General features: G+C 40.8%; 1 protein-coding gene across 13 annotated transcripts in view; it reads right to left on the reverse strand.

Moving 5' to 3' along the window:
* TRPM3 (transient receptor potential cation channel subfamily M member 3) overlaps positions 1–23,739 on the reverse strand; it is an 821,435-nt gene that overhangs the window by 39,226 nt on the left and 758,470 nt on the right. For all 13 annotated transcript variants that reach the window (XR_013994426.1, XM_081066266.1, XM_081066264.1 and 10 more), the window contains one exon: positions 19,573–19,747. Coding sequence is in view for 12 of the 13 variants with exons in the window: in XM_081066266.1 (XP_080922392.1) it covers positions 19,573–19,747 (175 nt within the window). In the remaining variant the exon portion in view is untranslated. The remainder of the gene's footprint in view (positions 1–19,572; positions 19,748–23,739) is intronic.

Consider the following 23,739-nt stretch of genomic DNA (forward strand, 5'->3'; position numbering starts at 1 on the left):
CACCGCAGTGAGGTGCCAGCAAAGAGCAGGGCTAGGGAATCAGATGGAAGCAGCGTCCTGTTATAATGTAGAAATAAGAGCACTGGCTTAGGAGTTAGATGGGACTGGATTCCAATTCTATCTCTGCCTATTCCTGGTTGTGTGTTGTAAGCAAGTGATTTAATCTCTACTCTTTATGTACACAAACAGTAAATCAGGACTAAACAAGTTGCAGTACATCACGTGCCTGGTCCAGTATCAGCCATTATAATAGGATCTCAGCAAATATTAACTGAATTTTTTTCACCTAGAAATGCCAGAAGAAACACATGAAACTCATGACACAGCCTTTGTAACACACTTGACAGCTAATAAAGAATACAGGCATCCTTATATTTAGTACAAGCTGCTTAAGTACAACTGCCATACATTTTTCAAAAAGCAGTGACATTTTCGACACCTGGTTATTTTATGTAGACTTCTGATAGCATGTGTAATCTTAAATCTACTGAGAAGAATTTAGTCTTTTAGTGCATGACCTATTTGATAGAGGTGTCCCCATCCTGTATATTCAATTACTTGATGTATAACAAAACCTTGTGCACCATATATACTTGTAGTCCTTCGGTAGTTAAACATTATGTTCCTCAGGTGGCATAAGTGACTTTGAAGCATTTGCCAGCAACTGGCTTTCCTGAAACAGTGCTGTAATCATTCAGTTCACAGTGGCATTTTACTTCTAAAGCCCTTGTTCAGAATATTAAAAAGGGCATGCCACAGACTTCATTCCTTTGCTTCAAAGGCTGTGATTTTGTAAAGTTGGATCCCATGGCTACTCAGGAGAGAGTCACTAGCTCCAGCAAATGTTTAAAAACGGTGTTGAATTTGGTCCAGTGTGTTAAGTTGGTCACTAACTATAACAAATGAGCCTGATCATGGGGAGTGTGGTTCTCCTTCTTGCTTCATCCCAAATGATGAGCTGGAGTGTTTGAACTGGACAATTCCGCAGGACTTCTGAGGTCACTTAAACCACTTTCTCTGTGAATCTATGATGATGTTTTCCTATTTAAAAAACCATGAGCATCTCTCAAATACAAACTTGGGAAGGGAAGTATTGAAGTTTGCTAGACTTCACCTGGATCAGTAAAAAATTTGGTGAATTCTAAGTAAGGTAAGGCCTCTGGGTAGTCTCATTTTTCAATGGTAGCTGAATTTATTCTATCCAAAACTCTTGGTGTTTGCCCAAGTGGTTTGTCATGTTGACTGTTCTGACACCATAACTGCATGATATCCTAACTTGGTCTTTGGTCTGAAGATAGAGTGAACGGAGTGGAGGGAGATGTTGTGAAACTCTGTAAGGAATGTTAGCTGGGGGCTGGGAGCATTCTTTTCCTGGCTTCAGATTGTGAGAACTTGGGATCTTCTCAGATCTTCCTCTTTAGGACTTGGCAGATGTCAACAGCAACTACCTTGTGCCACTTTTCTTTGAGAAGCAACAATAAGAAGTTGAATTTGGTGGGCCTTCCCGGTCAAGATGGTGGAGTAGATAAATGCTGTGCTTGCCTCCTCCCATGACCACATCAAAATTACAACTAACTACCGAAAAACCATCATTGAGAATCTCCTAAAGTCTAACCAAACAGAAGTCCCACAACTAAGGACATATAGAAGAAGCCATGTCAAGAATGGTAGGAGGGGCACAGATGTGAAAGTGGCTGGTCCCACACCTGTGCGTGACAGTTAAAAATTGGGAGGAATATCTCAGCTGCAGAGGTCCCTCTTGAGGGGTGATGGGTCCCAGACCCACACCAGGCACCCCAGTCCAGGGTTCCCCACCTGGGAAGAGAAGTTCTCACAACTTCTGGCTGTAAACACGAGCAGAGATTGTGGCTGAGTAAGATGGAGGGCAGCTGGAGTCCCAAGCATTCCTCTTAAAGGGCTCACGCACAGCCTTACCTGCTGATGGACTCACTCACTCTGAACTCCAGCACTGGGGCAGCAGCTGGAAAGGTGCCAGGGACATGCAGGAAGGAACTAAATTATCTGGCTTCAGGGAAAGGGCTGGAGGGGCAGCTTTCTTCCAGACAGAAGTGCTGGCAGAAGCCATTGTCCCTTTGTTGAGCCCTCACCTCACCCAGCATGCAGACTCAGGTGAGCACCATACCTGAGTCTATATCAACCCATCTGACACCTTTCTCCCTGCCCTGGTGATTCCCTGAGACCCCACCCTATCCAAATTGTGGGCACACCCAAAGTTCTTCCTCTGGCTATTCCATACAAACAGGATGTCTTGATTCATGCTGCAGACTTTCCTAAAATCTCTCGAAGGTTCACAAACCCAGACAAGCAGCATCTGGCCTTAGTATGCCCTGCATCTCTTGCTAAGCAGCCTGAAGCCCAGCACTAGAGGCAGCTGGCCTCAGTTCACAGCTTAACCTCTCACAGGCACCTCAAAGCCCAGCACCCATCTGCAGATCACTTTGTAGCTCATACCAAGTGGCCCTGTGTAGCAGCTGACCTTGGCCTGCAACACAGCCCCTTCCAAGAGGCTGCAGAACCAACACACTCAGTGGCCAGCTTCAGACCACACCAGAGCACCGTCCAACCACCTCCACAAATGACACATCCAAAGGGCAAGCTGGACAGGCACCAGAGCCCTGTTAAAGAGAATATTGCTCTGTATAGTCAGCCCCTGCAAAATAACTCCTCCATGTAGTCATGGCCAGCCCTCAAAACCAATCAGCCTGAGGGTCAGTCCCTTCTACTGACATGTAAATGGCAGCCAAGGCTCAATTACAACAGAAGGGCACATACAACCCACGAAAGGGACCCATCTGGAGCACCTGGCTCAGGTGACAAGGAGACTATGCCACTGGGCTTGACAGGTCACCTACCACATAAGGCCACTCTACTAAGACTGGGAGATGTAGCAGCTCTACCTAATATATAGAAACAAACACAACAAACACAATGGCGAGAACAAAAAAAAAAAACAAAAACAATTTCCCAAATAAAAGAACAGAACAAAGCTCTAGAAAAAGAACTAAACAAAATGGAGACAAGCAATCTACCAGATGCAGCATTTAAAACACTGGTTATATCTTGGGTATTTATTCAAAGAAATCCAAAACACTAATTTGAAAAAATATGTGCACCCCTATGTTTATTGCAGCTCTAGTCACAATAGCCAAGATATGGAAACAACTGAAATGCCCATCGATAGATGATTGGATAAAGAGATTGTGGTACATTTATTCAATGGAGTACTACTCTGCTATAAAAAAGAATGAAATCTTACCAGTTGCAACGACATGGATGGACCTAGAGAACATTATGCTAAGTGAAATAAGTCAGACAGAGAAAGTCAAATACCATATGATCTCACTTATATGTGGAATCTGAAGAACAGAATAAATGAGCAAACAAAACAGACTGAGAGATACAGAGGAAAAACTGATGGTTGCTAAATGGGAAGGGGGCTGGGAGATAGGGGAGAAAGGTGAGGGATTAGAAAGTGCAAATTAGTAGTCATAATATAGTCACGGGGATATGAAATACAGTGTGGAGAATATAATCAGTAATGTTGTAAAGATTGTGTCGGGTGCCACTGGACTTATCAGGGGGATCACGTCATAGACTGTGTAGATGCCTGAGCACTATACTCTGCACCTGAAGCTGACGTAGAATAATACTGAATGCCAATGCTAATTAAATATATACATACATATATATATATACATATATATATATATATATATACATATATACATACATATATAGAATTGGGGGTGACAAAAACGTATATGAGTAGACACTTTAGTGATGAGTGGTCAATGTTGCTCAAGCAGTAGTTCACTGTAATCAGAAATTAGAAATGTCTGGACACTGATGGTAACCACTTTGAGCACTTCTTGTAATTGCAGAAGTCAAATGTGACTTGTATTCATCTTTTGTTATTGGTATATATTGAGTATTACATTTTAATAGTTTTTTCCTTTCTTTAAAATATGTATACTTTTTTTGGAGACCATACACACACGCGTGCGCACACACACACAGACACACATCAGATTGATAAACTGAAAGTAAAAGGAGGGAAAAAGATATTTCATAAAAATGGAAAGAAAAAATCCCCGCATGGGTAACAATACTTATAAGAGACAAAATAGACTTTAAAACGAAGGCAATAACAAGAGACAAAGAAGGACCCAGCAATCCCACTTCTGCGTATTTATGTGAAGAAATCCAAACTGCTACTTTGAAGGGATATACACATCCATATGTTCACTGCAGCGTTATTTACAATAGCCAAGACATGGAGGCAGCCTGGGTGTCCATTAGTGGATGGATGGATAAAGAGGAGGTGCTGTGTGTGTGGGTATGTATCATGTCCTGAACATTACAGGTTGGGTAGTAACATCCCTCGCCTCTACCACTAGATGCCAGTAGCATCCCCTCGAGTTGTGACAACCCAAAATACTGCCAAGCGGGTCCAAATATCCCCTGGGAATGGGGACTGGGGCAAAATTGCCCATGGTTAGGGATCCCTGAGAGAGATCTAACTGTGGGAGATTATTCTATGGTTACAAGGATGTTTTGAGAGTATTCCAGCTTCTCTTGGCTGTCCTGCTCTTAGACTTTTGAGTTTCCTGGGAGATAGATTTTTGATGTACTTGCAGATAGGCTAAGGATGAACTAAGGGAAAAGGTGCATGTGTGTAGTACCTAAATGCATGTAACTCCTCTCTGTCTTCCTTCCTCTTCTTTGCACCTCTGTTAGTTTTCTAGTGGAGGAAAGGAGGGGTGTAGATGAGGAGAAACCTGAGTAAACTGGAGAGCTGGAGTCGGGAAGCACAGTGCCTGCAGACTGACCTGGGGCAGCCTGAGGCTCTTAGACCGTCAAGCATTCCTGATAGTTAAATTCAGGCATCAGCAATTTACTGCAGCCTGCCTAGAAGCTGGTTTGGAGAGGCAAGCCGGGCATCTGCCAGGGCCCTTGGCAAAATTGCAAAGTAGGCAAAGCTGTTTTTGCCACCACCTCTCTTTCTGAACCTTCCCCACACCCTGTCTCACTTTCCTTGCCCTCCAGGCACACAGTCGCCTGGCGCTGCCCTCTGGCTGCTCAAAGTCCGCCTCACCCAGCCTGAGCCATCTGTTTATTACCTGCCGCTATTTTAACTCTCCTTCCCTGAATGCTGATTTCAGCTCTTCTGGGAGTTAAATTAAAGATTCAAATACTTCACACTAAGGGGAGAAGAGTCAGTAGATTTAACCTATTCAGGGGATGTTTTGACTCTTCTAAGTTTGCTACTCCTCAAGAAGATATTTTGGAACAAAAGGTTTTTCTATGGCTTATGTAGTTTCCCTGAAATGAGCATCATCATTGTGTAATTTTCAGCCACAGTCCTCCCACTTGGCAATCACAACCTACCGTGTTTCCCCGAAAATAAGACCTAGCCAGATAATCAGCTCTAATGCGTCTTTTGGAGCAAAAGTTAATATGAGACCTGGTATTTCATATTATATTATATTATATTATATTATATTATATTATATTATATTATATTATATTATATTACATTATATTATACTATATTATACTATATTACATTATATACTCGATATTATATTATATTATATTATATTATATTATATTATATCATATTATACTATATCTGGTCTTATTTTACTCTAAGTAAAACTTTACTTAGAGTAAGTAAGTAACTAAGTAAGTAAAGTTTTACTTAGAGTGAAATAAGACTGGGTCTTATATTAATTTTTGCTCCAAAAGACGCATTAGAGCTGATGTTTCAGCTCGGTCTTATTTTCCGGGAAACACAGTACGAATTCCATAAACCAGAGCCTTAATTTTGAGAGGGGCTCCACACAAGGTGAAGTGCATCTCCCATAAGATCCAAATTCCTTAGCCTAGCATACAACACCCTTTACAATCTATTTTTCTAGTCTCTTATGCATTTGTGGAAGGTGAGGGCCAGGGTCCGTGTCCATCTTTTCCACCATATCTGAGTGAGTCAAACATGTTGGAAAAGATGGACACGGACCCTGGCCCTCACCTTCCACAAATGCATAAAGTCCATTGGGGGATACATATAAGAAAGCAGGCAAAAACAAGATGGTGCCATGTGTTAACCCATGGTTGGTATAGGAGGCTTGGGAGCACTTTGTAGAAGACACCAACCCCTAATTGGCTGGCCTAGCAAGGAGGTCTCATTTCTCTGCTGTCTCTATGTGGCTATACCTGGCACGGGCCTTGTCATTGCTTTCTAGCTTTGGATCGGACGGTCCCTGTGTCTAGAAAACTCTTAATATCTTTCATGATCCAGCTTAACTGTTACCTCCAGGAAAATTTCTCTGATGTATACTTTGCCCTCTCTTGCTTTTCTCTGCTTCACTATGTCTCACCCACCCACCAAAAATGTTTTTTCCTTATACATGACCTCTATGGAAATATGTATCATACTGATTTGCAATGATTTGTTTAAACTTTTCCCTTTAAACTTCCCTTGAAACTTTTTCCCCAAGCCGAGGCAATAACATATGTCTCTTTTCAATCTCCAGCTCTTAGCACAGTACTTGGCACACAGAAGTGCTCAGGAAATGTCGCTGAATGAACAAACCCATTCAAACTGGAATTTGGAAAATGTGATAGCATGATGATGACTTTTCTCCTTTATATATAACATTGTGAGATCTATCAGATATACAGAAGAGTCCATAAAACATGTATGTCCAGTATAAAATGAAAACCCATGCAACCACAACCCAGGTCAGGAAACGGCCCTCTCTCTTCTTAACTCATCTGTGCATGTCATCTACTTGAATTGAATATGTCACTAAGATGAAGCCTCAAAATTCTGTATCTAACCTGCAGTGATTGGGGTCTTTGGCCAAGCGGGTCCTCATGTTGAACCTCAGGCCTGACATCCTGGATAGCAAATATCTGGCCGAAAGCCAAGCAATTCAGTCAAACATCACTTAGCAGACAAGGTCTGAAATCTAGCACAGAAAGCTATTCGCTTCACTGGACAGCATCTTGTAAAAGATCTCGGCACCTCACTTCTTCCTCCATACTGAGGCTGCAGGCTGATTTGGACTCTGCCACATTTGAGAAAAGACAATTAACATGTGAGCCTTGCTGGGATCATCTGCTAACAGTTAACCTGTGTTGAGATCAGTCTAGTTTTTGGTGGCCGTTAATACAGATCAGTAAAAATCTTGCCATGTTGCCACACAGGGTGTACTCGGCTCTGCTTTGAGTGAAATCGGCCATCTGCCTAGTTACATTTGGTCAGAACACTGCCTTGGAAAAGCCGTAGTTACTGGATGCATGGCAAACACCTCCGGTGTGGCACAGCGTGGAGCTGGCAGGGCTCCCTGCTTGGGTCTCATCTGGTCTCACCGCTGGGTCACACAACCCTCTTCCTCAGCTGCCCTCAGCAAACAAGGGATCTTACCTCCCTCCCTCCTTCCTTCTCTCCTTCTTTTCCTTCCTCTCTTCTTTATAGCTGTACGATTGATCTCTGCACACAGACTAGAATGATGACTTGTTTAATGACTATTTCTGGAACCTGGTTGTAATTTTCTTCTTGAATACATATTTGGCTAAGTTGCAGGAAGTTATCAACACTATGATTCCCTTTGAGTTCACTTCTCTTTCTCTCTTTCTCTCTCTCTTGCTCTCTCTCTCTCTCTCTGAAGCATGAAGCCATAATCATTACATTGAACTTAATCCATATTTTAAATTCCTTTATAATAAACTTAAGTCCTTTTCACCTTCTCTATTGAAAATTTTTGAATTCTCTTATAGTCATTGAAATCTTTGTTTTTTTTCATTGTGTAAAGCAGATAACAACCTTACTCTGTTTCTATTCCTTACTTCAAGAGGTTGAATTCATGCACTGAGTATTTTCTGAGTCCTGACTATGTGCCAGACACAGTTTGAGACGCTGAGGCTACAGCAGAAAACACGGTAGAGATGGTCCTCGCTCTCATGGAACTGGCATTTCAAACGCTTTTTACTTTCTAGAACTGAGCTGTCCATCAGGGTAGACACTACCATCATGCAGCTATTTCAGTTAAAATTTAAATTAATTAAAGTTAGACAAAATGAAAAATTCACCTTCTCATTTGCACTGGCCACATTTCAAGGGCTCGCTAGCCACGTGTGACTAGAAGCTACGATTTCGGACAGAACATATATAGATCAGTTCCTTTATCACATAAAGTTCTAGTGGACAGGGCTATTATGGAAGACTTTGCCAGGCCTACGACCATTTTGAATGTTTAAGAAATCTCTTGAGCAATACTGTGAGGTGATTTATTATGATACCAGATTATGATTCCTTCACACACCATCCTCCCTTTGAAACACGAAGATTACATTTAGCATGCCTGGAGCCAATATGTTTGTTTTTCTTTGGGGCATCCTGTTTTTATTTACCACATACCTAGTTAAATCAGTGAGGTAGGATAGCATTTTGAAATACTCATTTTTCCTCCCTGTCGTTCAAGCAGGTATTGTCTTTGTACCAGCTTAGGGGGATGAGTGTTCAAAATAGAAGTGGAATTATAATAAAAAATAAAGTTGATTTTCTGACAGCATCTGCATTTATGGTCTGGGAGCCACCCCATTCCTTATGCAGCCTGGTTTCCTTATATACTAACTCAACAACAGACATAATCTCCTCCTTTGATCTTTTTTATTTGAATAGGTGGCATAACAATTTTCCTGGAAGAAATAAATGTACAAAGCAGTGTCATCTTATGAATTTTGGTAAAATGTCAAATAGAAAGTTGATTCCATCCTGGACCTCTGGTTTCACACCTTCCTGAACTGCAGGAAGTGAGAAGGAGCCAATGCAATCGCATGACTGGATGTAGTTAGCGAACTATACAGCTCATGGGCCAATTGTTGCATGTCTCCTGCTTTAGTAAATAAAGTTTTATTGGAACACCCATTAGTTTACTTATTGTCACTTTGAGGAGTTACAAGTATGGCTCCCAATAGCACCTGACCCATGACAGAAAAAGTTTGCTGACCCTGGCCAAGAAGATAAACTTAAAAAAAACATTGACAGAGTCTACACATCTTCCTGTTTCCTCAAAGGGCCTGCTTGGTGCAGAAGAGGGATTTGAGAAATATGGTGGAATAAGATTCTAAGACTGGAATAAACTTTCCAGCTTCAAGAATGACATCTTTCAGTGATTCCTGGGAACATAATGCCTTGAGTTACAGCCAGTAACTTTAGGTGTTAAAGAAGCACAGTGCAAATAAGTCTCCATCTTCTGTAATGAGAGAGAGAATCTTATCTCCTCACCTTGTTAATACCGATGACTAGATCAACTATCTGCTTTATACAGGCATATCTTATTTTATTGAGCTTCACTTTATTGCACTTCACTGATGTTGAGTTTTTTACAAAATCAAGACAAGACCCTCCACCAACAAGATTATGACTTGATTTACTGCAGCGGTCTGGAACTGAACCTGCAATATCTCCAAGGGATGGCTGTATATAATCCGGGTGCCCCATGGCTTCCTACACTGCACTGCAAAGGAGGTTCCTGTGCCTCTAACACACAGACATGGAGCCTGAGGGCCTGTCTTAGGTTGGGTTCTTCCAGGAGACACCCTAGGCAAAGGATTCAAGTGAAAGTGATTTGTTAAGGAGGTGTTCAGAAGAGAAACTGGATAGAAAGTGGAGGAAGCAGGATAAGAAATGGCAAAACAAAAACCAAAAAAACAGAAAAAGGTGCAATTTCAGAAATCTAAGCCTTCGTCAGATCCCCTGGGGATCTCTGGAGTATGTATTGCACCTCACATTCAAGATGCAATTTTGTAGTCCTGACGGCACTACTTTCCCACTTAAGCAACAGCCAAGGCACAAAGGCTTTTATATTCTCCCCACCCTTCCCTTCCCAACAGGCAGCATCAGGATGTCCTATAGGTACAAAAACTCTCAGGCATGCTATGCTGTCTGGGTGGTGAAGAGGCTCCAGCAGCGTACGGTCAATGATATGCCCAAGTTCACAGATACCAGCCTTTAGTATCGGAGCACACAGAGAGTGGAGGATGGACGCAAAGCTTTGGTAAAGGGCGATAGGAGGGGATCTGGGTAGAGGACGAGTGGTATCTAGGTAATGCCAGACTGGGTATGTTCTCTACTGTCATTTATGTGTGATTTGGGATTATATGCCGTTTTGAATTATCCATGTCATTTTTGTGATATCCTCCATTGTATAGCAGAATCTTCTTCCTCTCTTTCCTCATCCTTTTCCTTCAATGAAAATTATTTTGGTGGAAGAAATAATGAGAACAAAAAGTCCACTTTTGGTTCAGCCTCCCTTTTTATGATTACAAAGATAACATTTTAAAAGTTCTCTTTAAAGCTATATTATTTCTCTTGTCACAGCTCTTAGGGGCGAGAACTTAAATCCCATAAGTTCTCTTCTCACCCTGTGGAGTGGTATTTCTTTTATTTGACCTAAGTCTACCACTTTCATACTTCAAGGGATTCTTGGTTCAAGCATACTGGGATTTGGGAATCCAAGTCATATGGACTTTATTCACAGAGTGATTCACTTTGGAAGTTCATAGACTTCAGGCCAGGCTGCTTCCATCTTTCATGGTGAAGAGTTCTCATCTTCCTGATCTTTCCTCAAATTGCAGCTTCTCATTCATTCTCCTGATTAGTTTGGCTGGTCTTCTCCAACTCAACGTATGCTTGTCTTCCTTGAGGAGCAATGATCAGTATTATACTTGATGTGCCAGTCACAGATATACATCACAGTATTGGGTTAGTTAATGATAGCCCCTTATGTTTTATTTTTAAAGCTCTTCTAGATGAGGTTTAACATCATTTGGTGTTGAGTTACACACCATGTAGGTGTCTCTATTATTCAGTCTATAGTGATTACCTTTCCTTGCCTGTAGTTGATTACATCTAGCTAGAATATAAAGTAATATTGCTTTTAATGACTAATTTCATCTTAAACATTCTCATATCAGCTAGTTTTCTGCTAGCACACACATGAAGTCCTCCTGAAGTCTCTCACTGTTGGCGTAGTATTCAGGATTGCCAGAAACTAGTTTCTCCTCTAAATCTTGCAGATTCCCATTTTTAGATAACTTTTGCACATGCTAAAGAGGACAAGTTCCAATATAGTTTTTAAGGAAACCCTACTGAATTGCCAGTATGGAGGGGCACACACTTTTATATTTTTTTCCCCTCAGTGATAAGTGAGTTCCCCATGGGTAACAAAATAGTCTCAATGACTAGATGGGAAATCAACTTTTCTCTCCCAAGTACAACTCTTTGGGAAGTGGTTTGGTGCTCTTTTGAGAATGTTTTGAGAAATTTAAATATTTATCATCTGCTGATGGACTTACTTGGAATATTTGTAGTAGAGCAGAAAAAGCATGGGCTTTGGAGCCATGCAAACCTAAGGTGTACCAAAGGAACTCTGCTAAAGGCAGAGTTACAATAGAGATTAAAAATGGCCAAAATGGCCCAAACGCTACATTTAATTATGGGCAAGGTATTATTAGTAAGTCTAGAAAGGGTTAAAGAAAACTTGAATATTCCAAAGTGATAATAAGAGCTCATTCTTGTGAAAGGTGATGATTGACGCTTGTCTAGTATCAGACACCACTGTAAATTTCAAAAGCCTCCTCCGAGATGGAGAACTCTCCAGCTATCAGGGAAAGTTCCTCTTTGGAATCTGGTTGTTTTGCACCACTACACAAAGTCTAGAGTTCCATCCTTTTAGGGCTTCAGAACAATTTGTCCCCAATATGATCTTGGAAACCTGAGCAAAGGCTGCTCTAGACTGTTTCGGAGATGAAGATATCATTAGCCTCATCTGGCCTCTTATACTACTAGGGCTCCAGGCTTCAGCTGCCTCAAAACTCTGGAAAAGTTACTTCCACCATGCTTCTCTTACTTATCATTCTCTATTCCTGCAATGCAAGCTCCTCTGATCAATTATTCCCCCTTTGCTATTGTCCTCAGATGATGCTGGGCTTTGTGTCCACTGACTTTTCTTATCATTTCTCTCTTTCCTCCCTTTCCCCAGGTCCTTCTGGAACACCGTATCATTGAACACAAACTTCTCTGCTTTCTCATACCTTTATAAGCCCACCCTTGTATTTTCTTGCCTTAACTAAAACTCATTTTGCCAGAAGACACTACCTCCTTGTAATCTTCTCGAAAGGAAATTCCACATTCTTGTACATCCACCATTGTGGTTCTCATAAGTAATGTCTGCATTCTCATTGATACTCTTTGCCTCTTCCCAATCACTGTTTTTCAGTCTTGTGCAAAGAACCCTTTCTCCTTTGAGTTTCAGGTCATCCTGATTGGAGACTTCCTATTCACTCTCTTTCCTGTCATTATTATGGATACTTTAGTATCGATATTGACAAACACAGAAGAACCTAACTTCAAGTTGCTTGACCTCAATGCCAGCATATCCTAGAATCCATTCTCATAGTCACCCCTGGAGCTTACAATTATCCTAAATTGTTCTACTTTCTAATTCTGAATGGTAATTTTCCATTCTCTGACCACAACATCTTATTATCACTACTCTCAGGATTCTTAGTTCTCAACTTACTTGGTGCTCCGCCTAAACCTCTCGTCCTTTGATCAGTTTTTTCCCCCCTCCTAAGTACTAATCAACATTATACTTTTATTTTCTTCTCCCTCCACCTTACTCCTCATAAGGTAGAACTTTAAGAACGCTTGCAAGTACCTTAAAAAGCCCTAGTCTCCTTTTATCCTGACATACTGACACTGCAAAGTTTCAACCTTGGATTAATCCAACGATTTGTTATTCCTGAAGTGGGTTGCTGGGTCTTGATCGAGAAAATAGACAACCTAACTACGCAAATTGGTGGTGCTGAGCAATTCTTGGATATGTACTGAGTCAGTGACTTTTCTGAGTGGTGATTGCAAAACATTCCAGTAGTGCCCCTTATCCAAGGTTTCGCTTTCTGAGGTTTCAGTGACCAGTGGTCAACTGCAGTCCAAAAAAAACTAAATGAAAAATTCCAGAAATGAACAATTCATAAGTTGAAAATTGTGTGCTGCTCTGAGTAGCATGATGAAATCTCACAGGCAGCTCAGCCCCACCCAGGACGTGAATCATCCCTTAATCCAGCGTATCCACTCTGGATACACTTCCCGAGCATTAGACACTTAGTAGCCCTCTTGGTTATCACAGTGCTTGTATTCAAGTACCCCTGATGGTAGCCTAATGCTACTATGTCACAATTTTATGTCATTCATCTCCCTTCATCTCTTCACTATCATCTCACATCATCACAAAAAGAAGGGTGAGTACAGTACAATCAGATATTTTGAGAGAGACAGAAAATTCACATCACTTTTATTATAAGATATTGTTATAATTGTTCTATTTTATTATTAGTTATTATTGTTAATCTCTTATGTGCCTAATTTATAAATTAAACTTTATCATAGGTATGTATGTGTAGGGAAATAACATAGTATGTGTAGGAATTCAGTACGATCTGCAGTTCAGACAGGCATCGACTCGGTGCCTTGGAACATACCCATCATGGACAATAGGGGACTGTTGTACTCTTCTTCTCAAAGCCCCACTTCATTGACACCCCCCCATACATACACAACAGTTCTGTCCCTCTTCCCTAGTAAATGCTTGGCCTGGATACTCATGCACTTTTACATCACTGTGATTGGCTTTTGCACTCACCACTGAAATGATTACGCTCTAGCCAACGTCACCAGTGACTTCCTGAGGGTCTAACTGAATGGACTCTTCTAAATATCACCTAACTGGACTCGCATTTGATACTACTGACTCCTTCATTCTCAGTGTTCTGCTCTGGCCTTCCCTTCTTTCTCTACTTGTCTTCCCTGGCAAGTTCCCCACTCCCACGGCTTCATCTGGTAGCTATAGTCTTGAGTCCCAAATATTTATCTCCAGTCCAGCTCTTTCTACTTACTTCCAGAGTTCTATATACATACTAGCCTTCCTCATGGTTTTCCTGGAATTCCCATGGGAACCGCAAACTCATTCCACCCCTAACAAAACAAATCCCCTTCCCCCCATTATTCCTCTTCCCAGGTTCTCTATATCAGTAAATGATGTCACCTTTGAAACTAAGCCAGAAACCTTGGAGTGACCTTCAACTCCTCCATCTTAAAGCCTCATCCATTTCTTCCACTACTACCTCATGCACCATCTGACTTCTGTCCAGGTCTTTCTGATTTCACCTTCCCAAAATCTCATGTTGCTTATCCTTTCCACCCCTCCTGCTACTGCATTAGCTAATGTTCTCTCACCTCCCATCTCAACCCCTTTTATGGACCCTTTATAGTTTTGCTTGATAGCTCTGACTAAAACGTGTATAAGATCGTGCTACTACCCAGAGCATGAAGTGTAAGTCCTCTGAGAGCTATGTGTCTCTCTTCAGAACCCTCTCTCTTGTGTCCTGCCACCTGTCTTTCATGTACAGTCAGCCATATTAAATTAGCTGCTGTGCCTGGAACTTTCCATGGAAAGTCTCAGTTTGGAATGCCGTTCTTCTCCTTCACACCCCTCTGCTTCTTTCTGCCTAGCAAATATCTGCTCATATTTCAGAGCTCAGCTCAACCTGCTCATTCTTTGCAAGGTATCATCTATTGTGCCTCTACTCTCACCCCAGGAAGAACTGGCTATTTTCTTTTCTGGACTCCATCTCCAAATATATAATGTCAACATCAGTTTGACTCTCCTGGACTATAAATTCCTTGAAGACCGTGTCTCTGTCGTGGGCATCTCTGTGCCTCGGTGTCCAGCTCATAGCAGGAAGAAAATAAATATCTACTGAGTAAAGAATGGACAAATTAAAAATGGAGCCCAACCTAGGAGCAAAGGCTAAATGAATATTATGATAGTAGAACAAATGTTGATCACAAAAGCACAGCGAATCATCACAAAGGCCCGTCTGCAGACAGCTCTGCTATTTGTAAACCCACTAAACCTCAATTTGCATTAGTAAACAAGTCAAGTAAGTATTCTCTAGAATGTAAGCTGACTTTCAGGGACAGAAGATCGGGTAGTGCCTCATATTGGCTTGCTTCCTTAGCAATTTGTGAAAACAAAACACAGCAAAACAATTCACCCCTTTCCTAAAAGCTGGCACTGTCTCAAGTTTTGCTTTTCCAAAATACTTTCTTTGGTCAGGCAGCAGTCCCCATGCTATAGCTGTTAGGCATTAGTGTGCTCTGAATCCATTAGAGAAGGTCAGTCCTGAATACCAAACAGATGCAGAACCCTGACTTTCCAGAACTGGAGTCTAACAATTGAAATGCAGAACAATAGTCATCTTCTCTGTTCATGCTTTTCTAAGTTTCACCGTAAGCAGGCATATGTTAGAGACTGGCCTTGAGTTTTCCGAATTTCCACACCTAAAGTGAGAAACAAGTAATTTCAGGCAGAAAAATAATGCAGGAGAGCATTTTAGCTTTACATGGTGCTTGTTTCCTGAGAAAAACACTTTAAATCCAGTCAACATCACAGAAACAACAGCGTACCCAAAAGAGCAAAGTTTTTTTTTTTTTATAGCAAAATGTTTGTATTAATTAAACAGAGCAAAACCAAACCACAACAAAGAACAACAACAAAAATAAACCTCCTTACTCCAGATTATCTACTCATTTCAGATGGAAAAGCCCTAAGCAATGAGAGAAAATAAAAAACATTTGACCCACGCATTAAGTAGATTGGCTAGTTAATCTAGGGCGAGTAGAAATGGCCAGATAATGAGTTGTCGTGGTAGAAAGTAATGCTTTCACATAACTACCCAAACATGTAAAAATACTCAGAGAGGCAGAAAGAAGGACTAAATTTAGACCCTGATTTAATGCATTCAAGAGCATGATTCATTTTCCCCCTGTCCTGGTATGGCCTAGGGAATCTGTGTGTACAACAGGCGACACGAGGATGCCTTGTAAATAAAGAGTAGTTTCATTCATTCAGAGGCTCAAGGAAGCCAGAGACACCCCGTTCTCTCTGCCAACAAAGGTGTACTTCCAGGTACCTCACACGCCAAAACAGAGTCCGATTTCTCAGCTGGCAAAGAGTCCATCTAATTTTAGCTTTGCTCTGGCCTTGGCATAAATGTGCTGGAAATTTATTTTGCTGCTCCTCTTCTCTAAGTGGCTTTTCTTCCCCTCAGGCTCCAGTGGGATCTTGACCAGCTCTCAGAAGCCATACAACATGGGCACCTTAATGAGATGCCCGAAAGAATGTCATCCTTTGGTTGCAATGCATTTAACAACCTGGAGCCCAAGTCACCTCGTACTACACATAACGCTAGTTCTCTAAGATCTACCTCATAGGCATAATGTAAACACCTGAGATGATTTTGAGCTATTTGAAAACAACACAAAACAAAAACAAAAGCACTAAACAATAGCAAGTTCATGTCCCTGAACTAATTAGGTTGTTGGGCGCAGTGTTCAGGCAGAGCAGACCATTACTGCCCCTTCCCCAGGGTCATTATCTGCTGCTTCCAATCACATTTTTGCACTCACTTCTGCTCCTGACACCAACGCAAATATTTTAGCCTCTGCAGATAATTGGAATTAAGGCTGGACTATCGTTTGTGTTAACCCAACCTGGTTTAGAGGTAAAAAGAACCTAAGTTATTTTGTAAGTTTCCATTGACTCCATTCCTTTGCTTTTTCCTTTAGTCTTTTTAAGCACATTAGGAAAGTAACCTTAGAAGTCTCATTCTAGCATTTTGGGCCTCATTGATAGTCTCTGGGTTTAGGACAAAGTACAAGAAATAAAATGGAATATATATAAAAGATCTATAGTTTGGTAACATTGCCCCCCAGAAATGAGGGCATTAAAGCTGTCCTCCCTTCTGAGGTATAAGACAGATGTTAATAACGCACCCCTAGGGCCCCATTATACATCTAGATACACTCACCCCAATTAAGAAAGGTCATTTCCCCAAACATGAAATGAGTTCAGCAATTGCGCAGTTGAAAACAGAAAGAATTAGATACGGAGCACGTGCATTATGTTAGAGATGAGTTGCTCTGAGAAGGTGTGTGTGAAGGAGAAGCCGTTGGAGAGGCCCACACAGGGCACATCCACAGGATGGGATTGGTAGACCCTGGGCAGGGCTGTGGGTCCAGCTGGACATGAGATCTGATCAGCCTGAACACATGCTTCACAAACCAACCTGAACACAGCACAAAAAGGAGGCAAGACACTGCAGGGCAGCATAAATGATTTGTGCCTTTCTCAAACAGCTTGGTACTTGGGTCTCCTGGGTAGTTCTGAATGACTAGATGGGGCAGTCACCCAACACCCACGGGCCCTCCCAGTGCCACAGAATGAAAATCAATCATTTAGAGGACAGGGATATTCAATGACCTTGGCCAAATGTGATGACAGATTTGGGGACAGCCTTCTATACCCATTTGAGAAAGGACAAATACTCTTTAGCACTCTCGACAGAAAACTGGCTGATTTAGCTTAGAACGGTGGCTGCCATTGCAGCAGATTTCAGAACGTCAAAAAGGAAGGTAAGTGGTTGGGGGAAAGGTGTCATGAAGGTTGCATCCATCCAAGGCTGGGTCAGTTACATATTGGGATTTGGGATAGAAATTTATTCTCACACGTAGAACACTACAGATCTAATTAACAATGTGGGAAATCTATTTTCATACTTCACTCACACAAAACACCTCTCTTCTGTCTCAGGGGTGGTTTCAAGTTCTAAACTACAATCAGCCCTTCTTTTAAAAATAACAATAATATATCCTGTTATTCAGCCAGATGGTGTTTGTTGCACTAGGCTGGGTTCATAGTACAACATCAATAAATGGCCACTTGTAGAGGGACAGACAAAATCCCATTCAGAAAACATATCTGCACCTCCCTCCTTCTCCCATCCCAAAATGGTGCATTGTCAAAATACCCGTGTGGGCTTAATCACATTTGGGGGGGGGGAAGAAAAATTAGAAAAGGCAAAATAATGTAAGTGGAAAAGAAATTTCTTGGGGCAAAACAGTACATTTAGTCCCCGAGGAGAACGATCGTAGGTGGGCTTTTTAAGTGTTGTTTTGCCTTTAGGGACCATTTGAAAGGAGGTTTCCAAAAGAGTTTTCCCCAGTCCTTGGAAAGCTGTCTTGGTGGAAGCTGCACAGTGTCAACCAAAGATAATTCAGCTGGGAGATGGAGTTAAAATTCTTCCTTAGTGAGTTGGCTAAGTCTCATGAAATGGATATTTGTTCCAATTAGGTGTTCCAAAAAGCCTTGTTGCCTCAGATAACTCATTTTGAGAAGGAAAGGGTATTTGTTCAAAATCACGGAAGGGAACATGACAGGGTGGTATGTTCTGTAGCCAGTGGACACATGCTCTCCCCAGGCCTAGAGGGCTCACACCCTTTGCTGTTCTGTCCTTATTTTCCTAGTCTCATTCCTACCTGGGACTGGCAATGGTGGAAAAAGGATGCTGGCTAGTCTCCACTCCTGCTCTTAACAAGCTAAACTACCTGGTTATATAACCCGAATCCTGGTCCACAGTCCAGGGCTCAGATGGCTGGCCTGTCAGCAAAAAATGTCTGAAAAAAATGTGAATTCAACAACGTTGGAGGGGTGTTATTTCTAGAGCTGAATTCCTCAGGGAAAATGAGAAATAGTTGCTCCTGGGATTCAGCTCCTCCACACTGAAGGATATTTCTTTCCTGATGCTTTCTTCCTAAACAACTTCCCAATGTCTGGTGTGCCCCGACATTTGGTTCAAATAAAATTCTGGAACAGACTCCTAGGATACAACTATCTTCACACTCTAAACAAGAGGAGTGTTTATTATAGAGAATCAGCGCCTATTAGTGCTCGAAACAGCAGAGGCCTGCTGGCGCTCGCTCCCCACACTGAATCACTTCATGATATAGATACTATTTTATTTTTGGCATTTCCAGCAAGCAACTCAGTTTATAACCTAAGGCATTTTCCATACTTCCAAGCAATGAATGCTAGCTTCTTTCGAGTCTCAAAAGCATAGTTCGAGTCAGTGGGAAAAGGAGCTTGAGAATAGTTTCCAGTGCAACAAAAACACCATGCAGATGTTGGCCCTCACTCTTGAATTCTGATGGCGAAATTGAGAATTGTTTATTTGTTCTGAAGTCAAACCCAAGGAATTTATTTTTTACAGGCTGGGGTAGGGGTGGGGAGTAGTGATGTAATATATTACTAATATTGAAATAATCAACACATGGTGCTAGGATTCTGAATCCCCAAAGAATTTCAGTCTTTTTAATGGTTCATTTCTTAATTAAATTTGGCACACCAGATGTCGATTCGTGTCACAGAAAGGACATACCTGAGGAAACACCCGAGGACTACTTTGCTAAAATTGCATATTCACCTTCTGTGGGGTTTTTTTCCTCCAAGATAATAAGCTAGGAATCGGTCCTCTATCTTGAGCCATTTATTGAGAACAAACAAATGAACTTGGAAAAGATATGACCCAATTGAAGTTAAATACCTGACTTTGGTGTATGAGAATCATAAACTTGCTTACGGTCTATCTGGTCCGCAAACACTTCCCCATAAATCATCCAATAGGGCATGTAGAAGATGTTCTTGGCCAATTTCCATGATGGCTCCTCATTGGGAAATAGAATGGCTTGCCTGGCGACCCCAAAACTCATCAGCACCACCAGCATAATGATGACAAAGTACATCATGTCTATCATCTGGAAGGGTGGGGAAGCAGAGGGAGAAACAAAAGAAAACACATCATTCAGTGTTCCTATGACATTGACATTGATAGAAACCTTTGAAGGAGGTTCACTTTCGATAATGCTGATAATGGATGATTAGATTGGGAGCTATGTCCATGTAAGAGGACAACTTGGTCTATTGAAGCCAGTGTCCACAAAATCTTATCAGTAACTCAAAAATCATTAAAAAAAACCACGCACACACACAAAAATCCCCAAACAAACCCAAACACATGCACAATGAAACCCCTTCATTTTCCATTGCTATCTGTGGGACCTAGTCAACACTAGTCATGGGAATTAAATAGCACACAATGTTGGGTATCTATATAAATTCAGTACTAACTTTTACTCTGCCCCTGGGGGAGGCAATCACCCTTTTTGTGTTTCTTTCTCCTTAGCAAAATTGGAATTGGGATAGTTAAACTATTTCAAGAGCTATTATAATGTCGTAAATTCTCTAAGTTCTGAAAGTCTAGAAGAATTGGAAAGCTCAAGAAAATAATCATTTGTAAACAAAGCTAGGGCAACAAATATCCATCACATACCATCTTATTCTTGTGCCCACCTCACTGCATGGTATTCTACAACAAACCAGTCTCTCAGAGAACCGTTCTTTTTGTACTTCTCCTGCAGTGTGTCCTATCAATTATGAAAGGTGTTTTCACAGGCATTGAATCAGACAGCCCATTCCTGTGCCTGCTGCTGAAATGTTGGATTTTTATCTTGACAGGTTTATAAAATTCTCTTGATTGCATTCAAGTACAATGCTATCTCTTGGTCCTCTTTATCCCTTTCGTTTTTGCTTGTTTTCATGATACATGTTATTTGGGATCTGTTTCTTATATGCCAAATCACTTTCATCACCACAAACAGATGAGGATGTAATAACGATTGTTTTGTCTGTCCAGAACCCATCACCTCCTTCTTTTAGAAATAGTTCCCACCCATTTTGGCCACAAAGGTAAGTGTCTTTTCCAGGCTAGGTTAATCATGGTACCTTACCCTCTGGCATCACTGATAGGAAGTAGTCATGTGACAAGAATCCAACCAGAATCCTTTCTTTGGATAGTTTTCAACTGAAGCTGGGAGAGAGAAGCTTCCTACAGAGAAACTTCCTTTCTCGTGAATTCAGAGTGTCTGAGGCTGAGTCCCCAACTACTGATCAGAATGAATGAAGCAGATATTCCAGAGAGAGAGCAACTCCTCTCAGTGGTTGAGAGCCTGACTGTAATAGCCCTTAAGGCCAGTTCCATGATGCCCTGCTATAAATCAATGTATCCCTCCCAGGCTTAAGCTAGCTGGAGATTAGTTTCTATCCCTTGCATCAAACCATCTAATACAAAAGACTACCTTCTCTTAGATATCAAACCTCCTGAAGGGATGCCCATCCACAAAAAAAGATTAATGATAACCTTACCAGTGATAATGAAGGCTTTAAATTAGTTTTTAAGTTTCATTTTAAAAGAATACATGTCATGGTGCCTATTAATTGGAGTTAAAATATCACAGCCTTCCTATTTGCCTTAGGACACTCGGGGCTCAATATGTTTTAGGTTAATTCAGCAACTTTTAAGGCAACTTCAAAGTCCATCTCTCAAGTTTTGTCTGACTTTGAAACTAAATAAGAATTTTTCAAAATGTGGCATTAATTCGTATTTATTCATTATCCTTAAAAATATATGCAAATTATTCCTTTCACAACTTAGTGGTCTCAGAACTCTCTTAAAATGAGCAAGGAAACTGTTTTGAAACAACTGTGTAGGAAACATGGATCTGTTTCTCATCCTGTCTTTTATTCTGCAAAATTCTTTCATTATTTATTTACAAAAAGTTCTACCAATGAAGAAACACTAATGGGTTTTTCATGTTACATTTATTTAGATTGACTAAAAGGTGGGTGTGGAGAAGAAGGTGTATACTTATGAGATTTAGGAGCTAGTCTGACCCAAGAAAACAGCTAGTAAATACTGCAACTGTTCTAATTTAATTTCTCAGGATTGTTTTCGTTCAGAATGATTGTGATATTTATCCAAAGGGTCAAAATAACCAAAGAGAAGAAACATTCTTCCCAAATATTCAACTTCATATATTTCAAAGAAGTCTTAGCTTCCATACAAATGCCAAAATCTGATAGAGTGGAGTACAGAAATAGAACATGATTAGTGAGAACTGGGGCTGGCTACCTCTGTTTTTAAAGCTAAATTGTCCAGTTGGCTCAATAGTAAGAGAGCCGAATTTGTCTTGTAAATATTCTTGTAAATATTCTTTGATTATGTTCTATGGAGGAAAGTATATACTGTAGTAATTAAGAACGTGTTCTCAGGTGTCATACTATCTGAGTTTTTCATCTTGGCTCTGCTAGTAAAAATTGCTAGGTGATCTTGCTTAACCTTGTTTTATTTCATTTTCAAAATGGGGATACTAATAATTACAATAATGCAAACTGTTTTTGTGAGGATGAAATGAGATAATATGTGAAACGATGTGGGTAGTTCTCAGTACATACTAAAGTATTATTATTATTAGAATTAGAAGTAGGTCAGGCTGTGGAGTCAGACAGGAGTTTGAACACTGCCTTTGTCTCTTGCCCAGTTTTAGTTGATTCCATTGTTAGAGGAAGACACTGACATCTATTTCATGGGGTTGTAATGATGATGCTATGCCTGACATGGTATTTGGCACATAGTAAATGATAGCTATCATTAGTGTTGTTTTTATTCTGAGTTATATAAATGAGCTTAGTCCTAGGCTTAGAAAATTCCATTGAGATGTGGAACATGGAGGAAAGTGACCCTAGATTTAAAGATCAATTGGAATCATAACAGATCAGTATTGTGTTCAGGTATCTTAGCAGCTGTCTGTCTGTAGACCGCAGGGCACAGTTACTTGGCTCTTTCATACTGAATAGGGACTCTCTAATGTTGAGGGGCTTTCCGTTTAATCACATCTGGGCATGTTTGGTTAAGCTTCCAGCCCGGCAGTGCATCTGGCTCCCTGATAAATTCTATAGGCATACTTTACCTACCTTCTGGATCAGTGACTCAGTTATTGAACCAGTTATCTTAAAAAACCCCTGGAGAACAAAGTTCCCCACTATACTCCTTTTCTACTTATTCTTGACTGATAAGGGAAGTCATTCATAAATTAGAAGGTAGAGAAAATGCAGTATATCTCTCTTGCTTACTACATAGTAAAGTTTAATTCTAGTAAAATCTGGGGATAATTATGCCATCATTAAAATGATAGACGTGGATTTTAAAATAATCTTTCTGCTTTAGTTTGACTTTAGTTATTTCAAGTATTTAAATGCCACCCAACCTTTTAAAAGTAATACATTTGGTTTGGGTCTTTTCAGGTTTTATTGATTGAAATAAAACAAGGTAATACTCAATTAGAAAAAACAACCAATCAGATTATGTAATCGCCTAATGTAGTGGTTCGCAACAGAGGGCAATTTTGCGCCCCCACATGGCATAGTCTGGAGACATTTTTGGTGTGTGTGTATGTGTGTGTGCACACGCGCACGTTACTGGCACCGAGTGGGGAGAAGCCAGTGACGCTGCTAAACATCCTACGCTGCACAGGACAGCCTCCACAACAATGAATTATCTAGTCCAAAATATCAATAGAGTCAAGGTTGAAAACACTTGGCCTATTCTGCAGCTTTTACCGTTCTTCACTTTCATTGGGTCCAGTTGAGAATCCAGTTGAGAATCTCATGGAAACTTGTCCTCTCTGTTCAGAAAATTCATACACCCACACAGTTTTATATATAACTTGGGTGGAGGGTCCACAGATCCTTTCTCCTAAATCTCTTCTAGAGACTCTAAGTTGAGACTCTTTGCTTTTAGACATAAGAATTTTTACCACAATCTCAAATTCCGGACTGAAGTACAAAAAAGATTATATAACAGAGTGTAATAGAGTAAGATTCATTTTTTTTCTTTTTTGCCCTAGTCAAA

The sequence above is a fragment of the Rhinolophus hipposideros genome (genome assembly GCF_964194185.1).
Source record: "Rhinolophus hipposideros genome assembly, chromosome: 11".
Lineage (NCBI taxonomy): Eukaryota > Metazoa > Chordata > Mammalia > Chiroptera > Rhinolophidae > Rhinolophus > Rhinolophus hipposideros.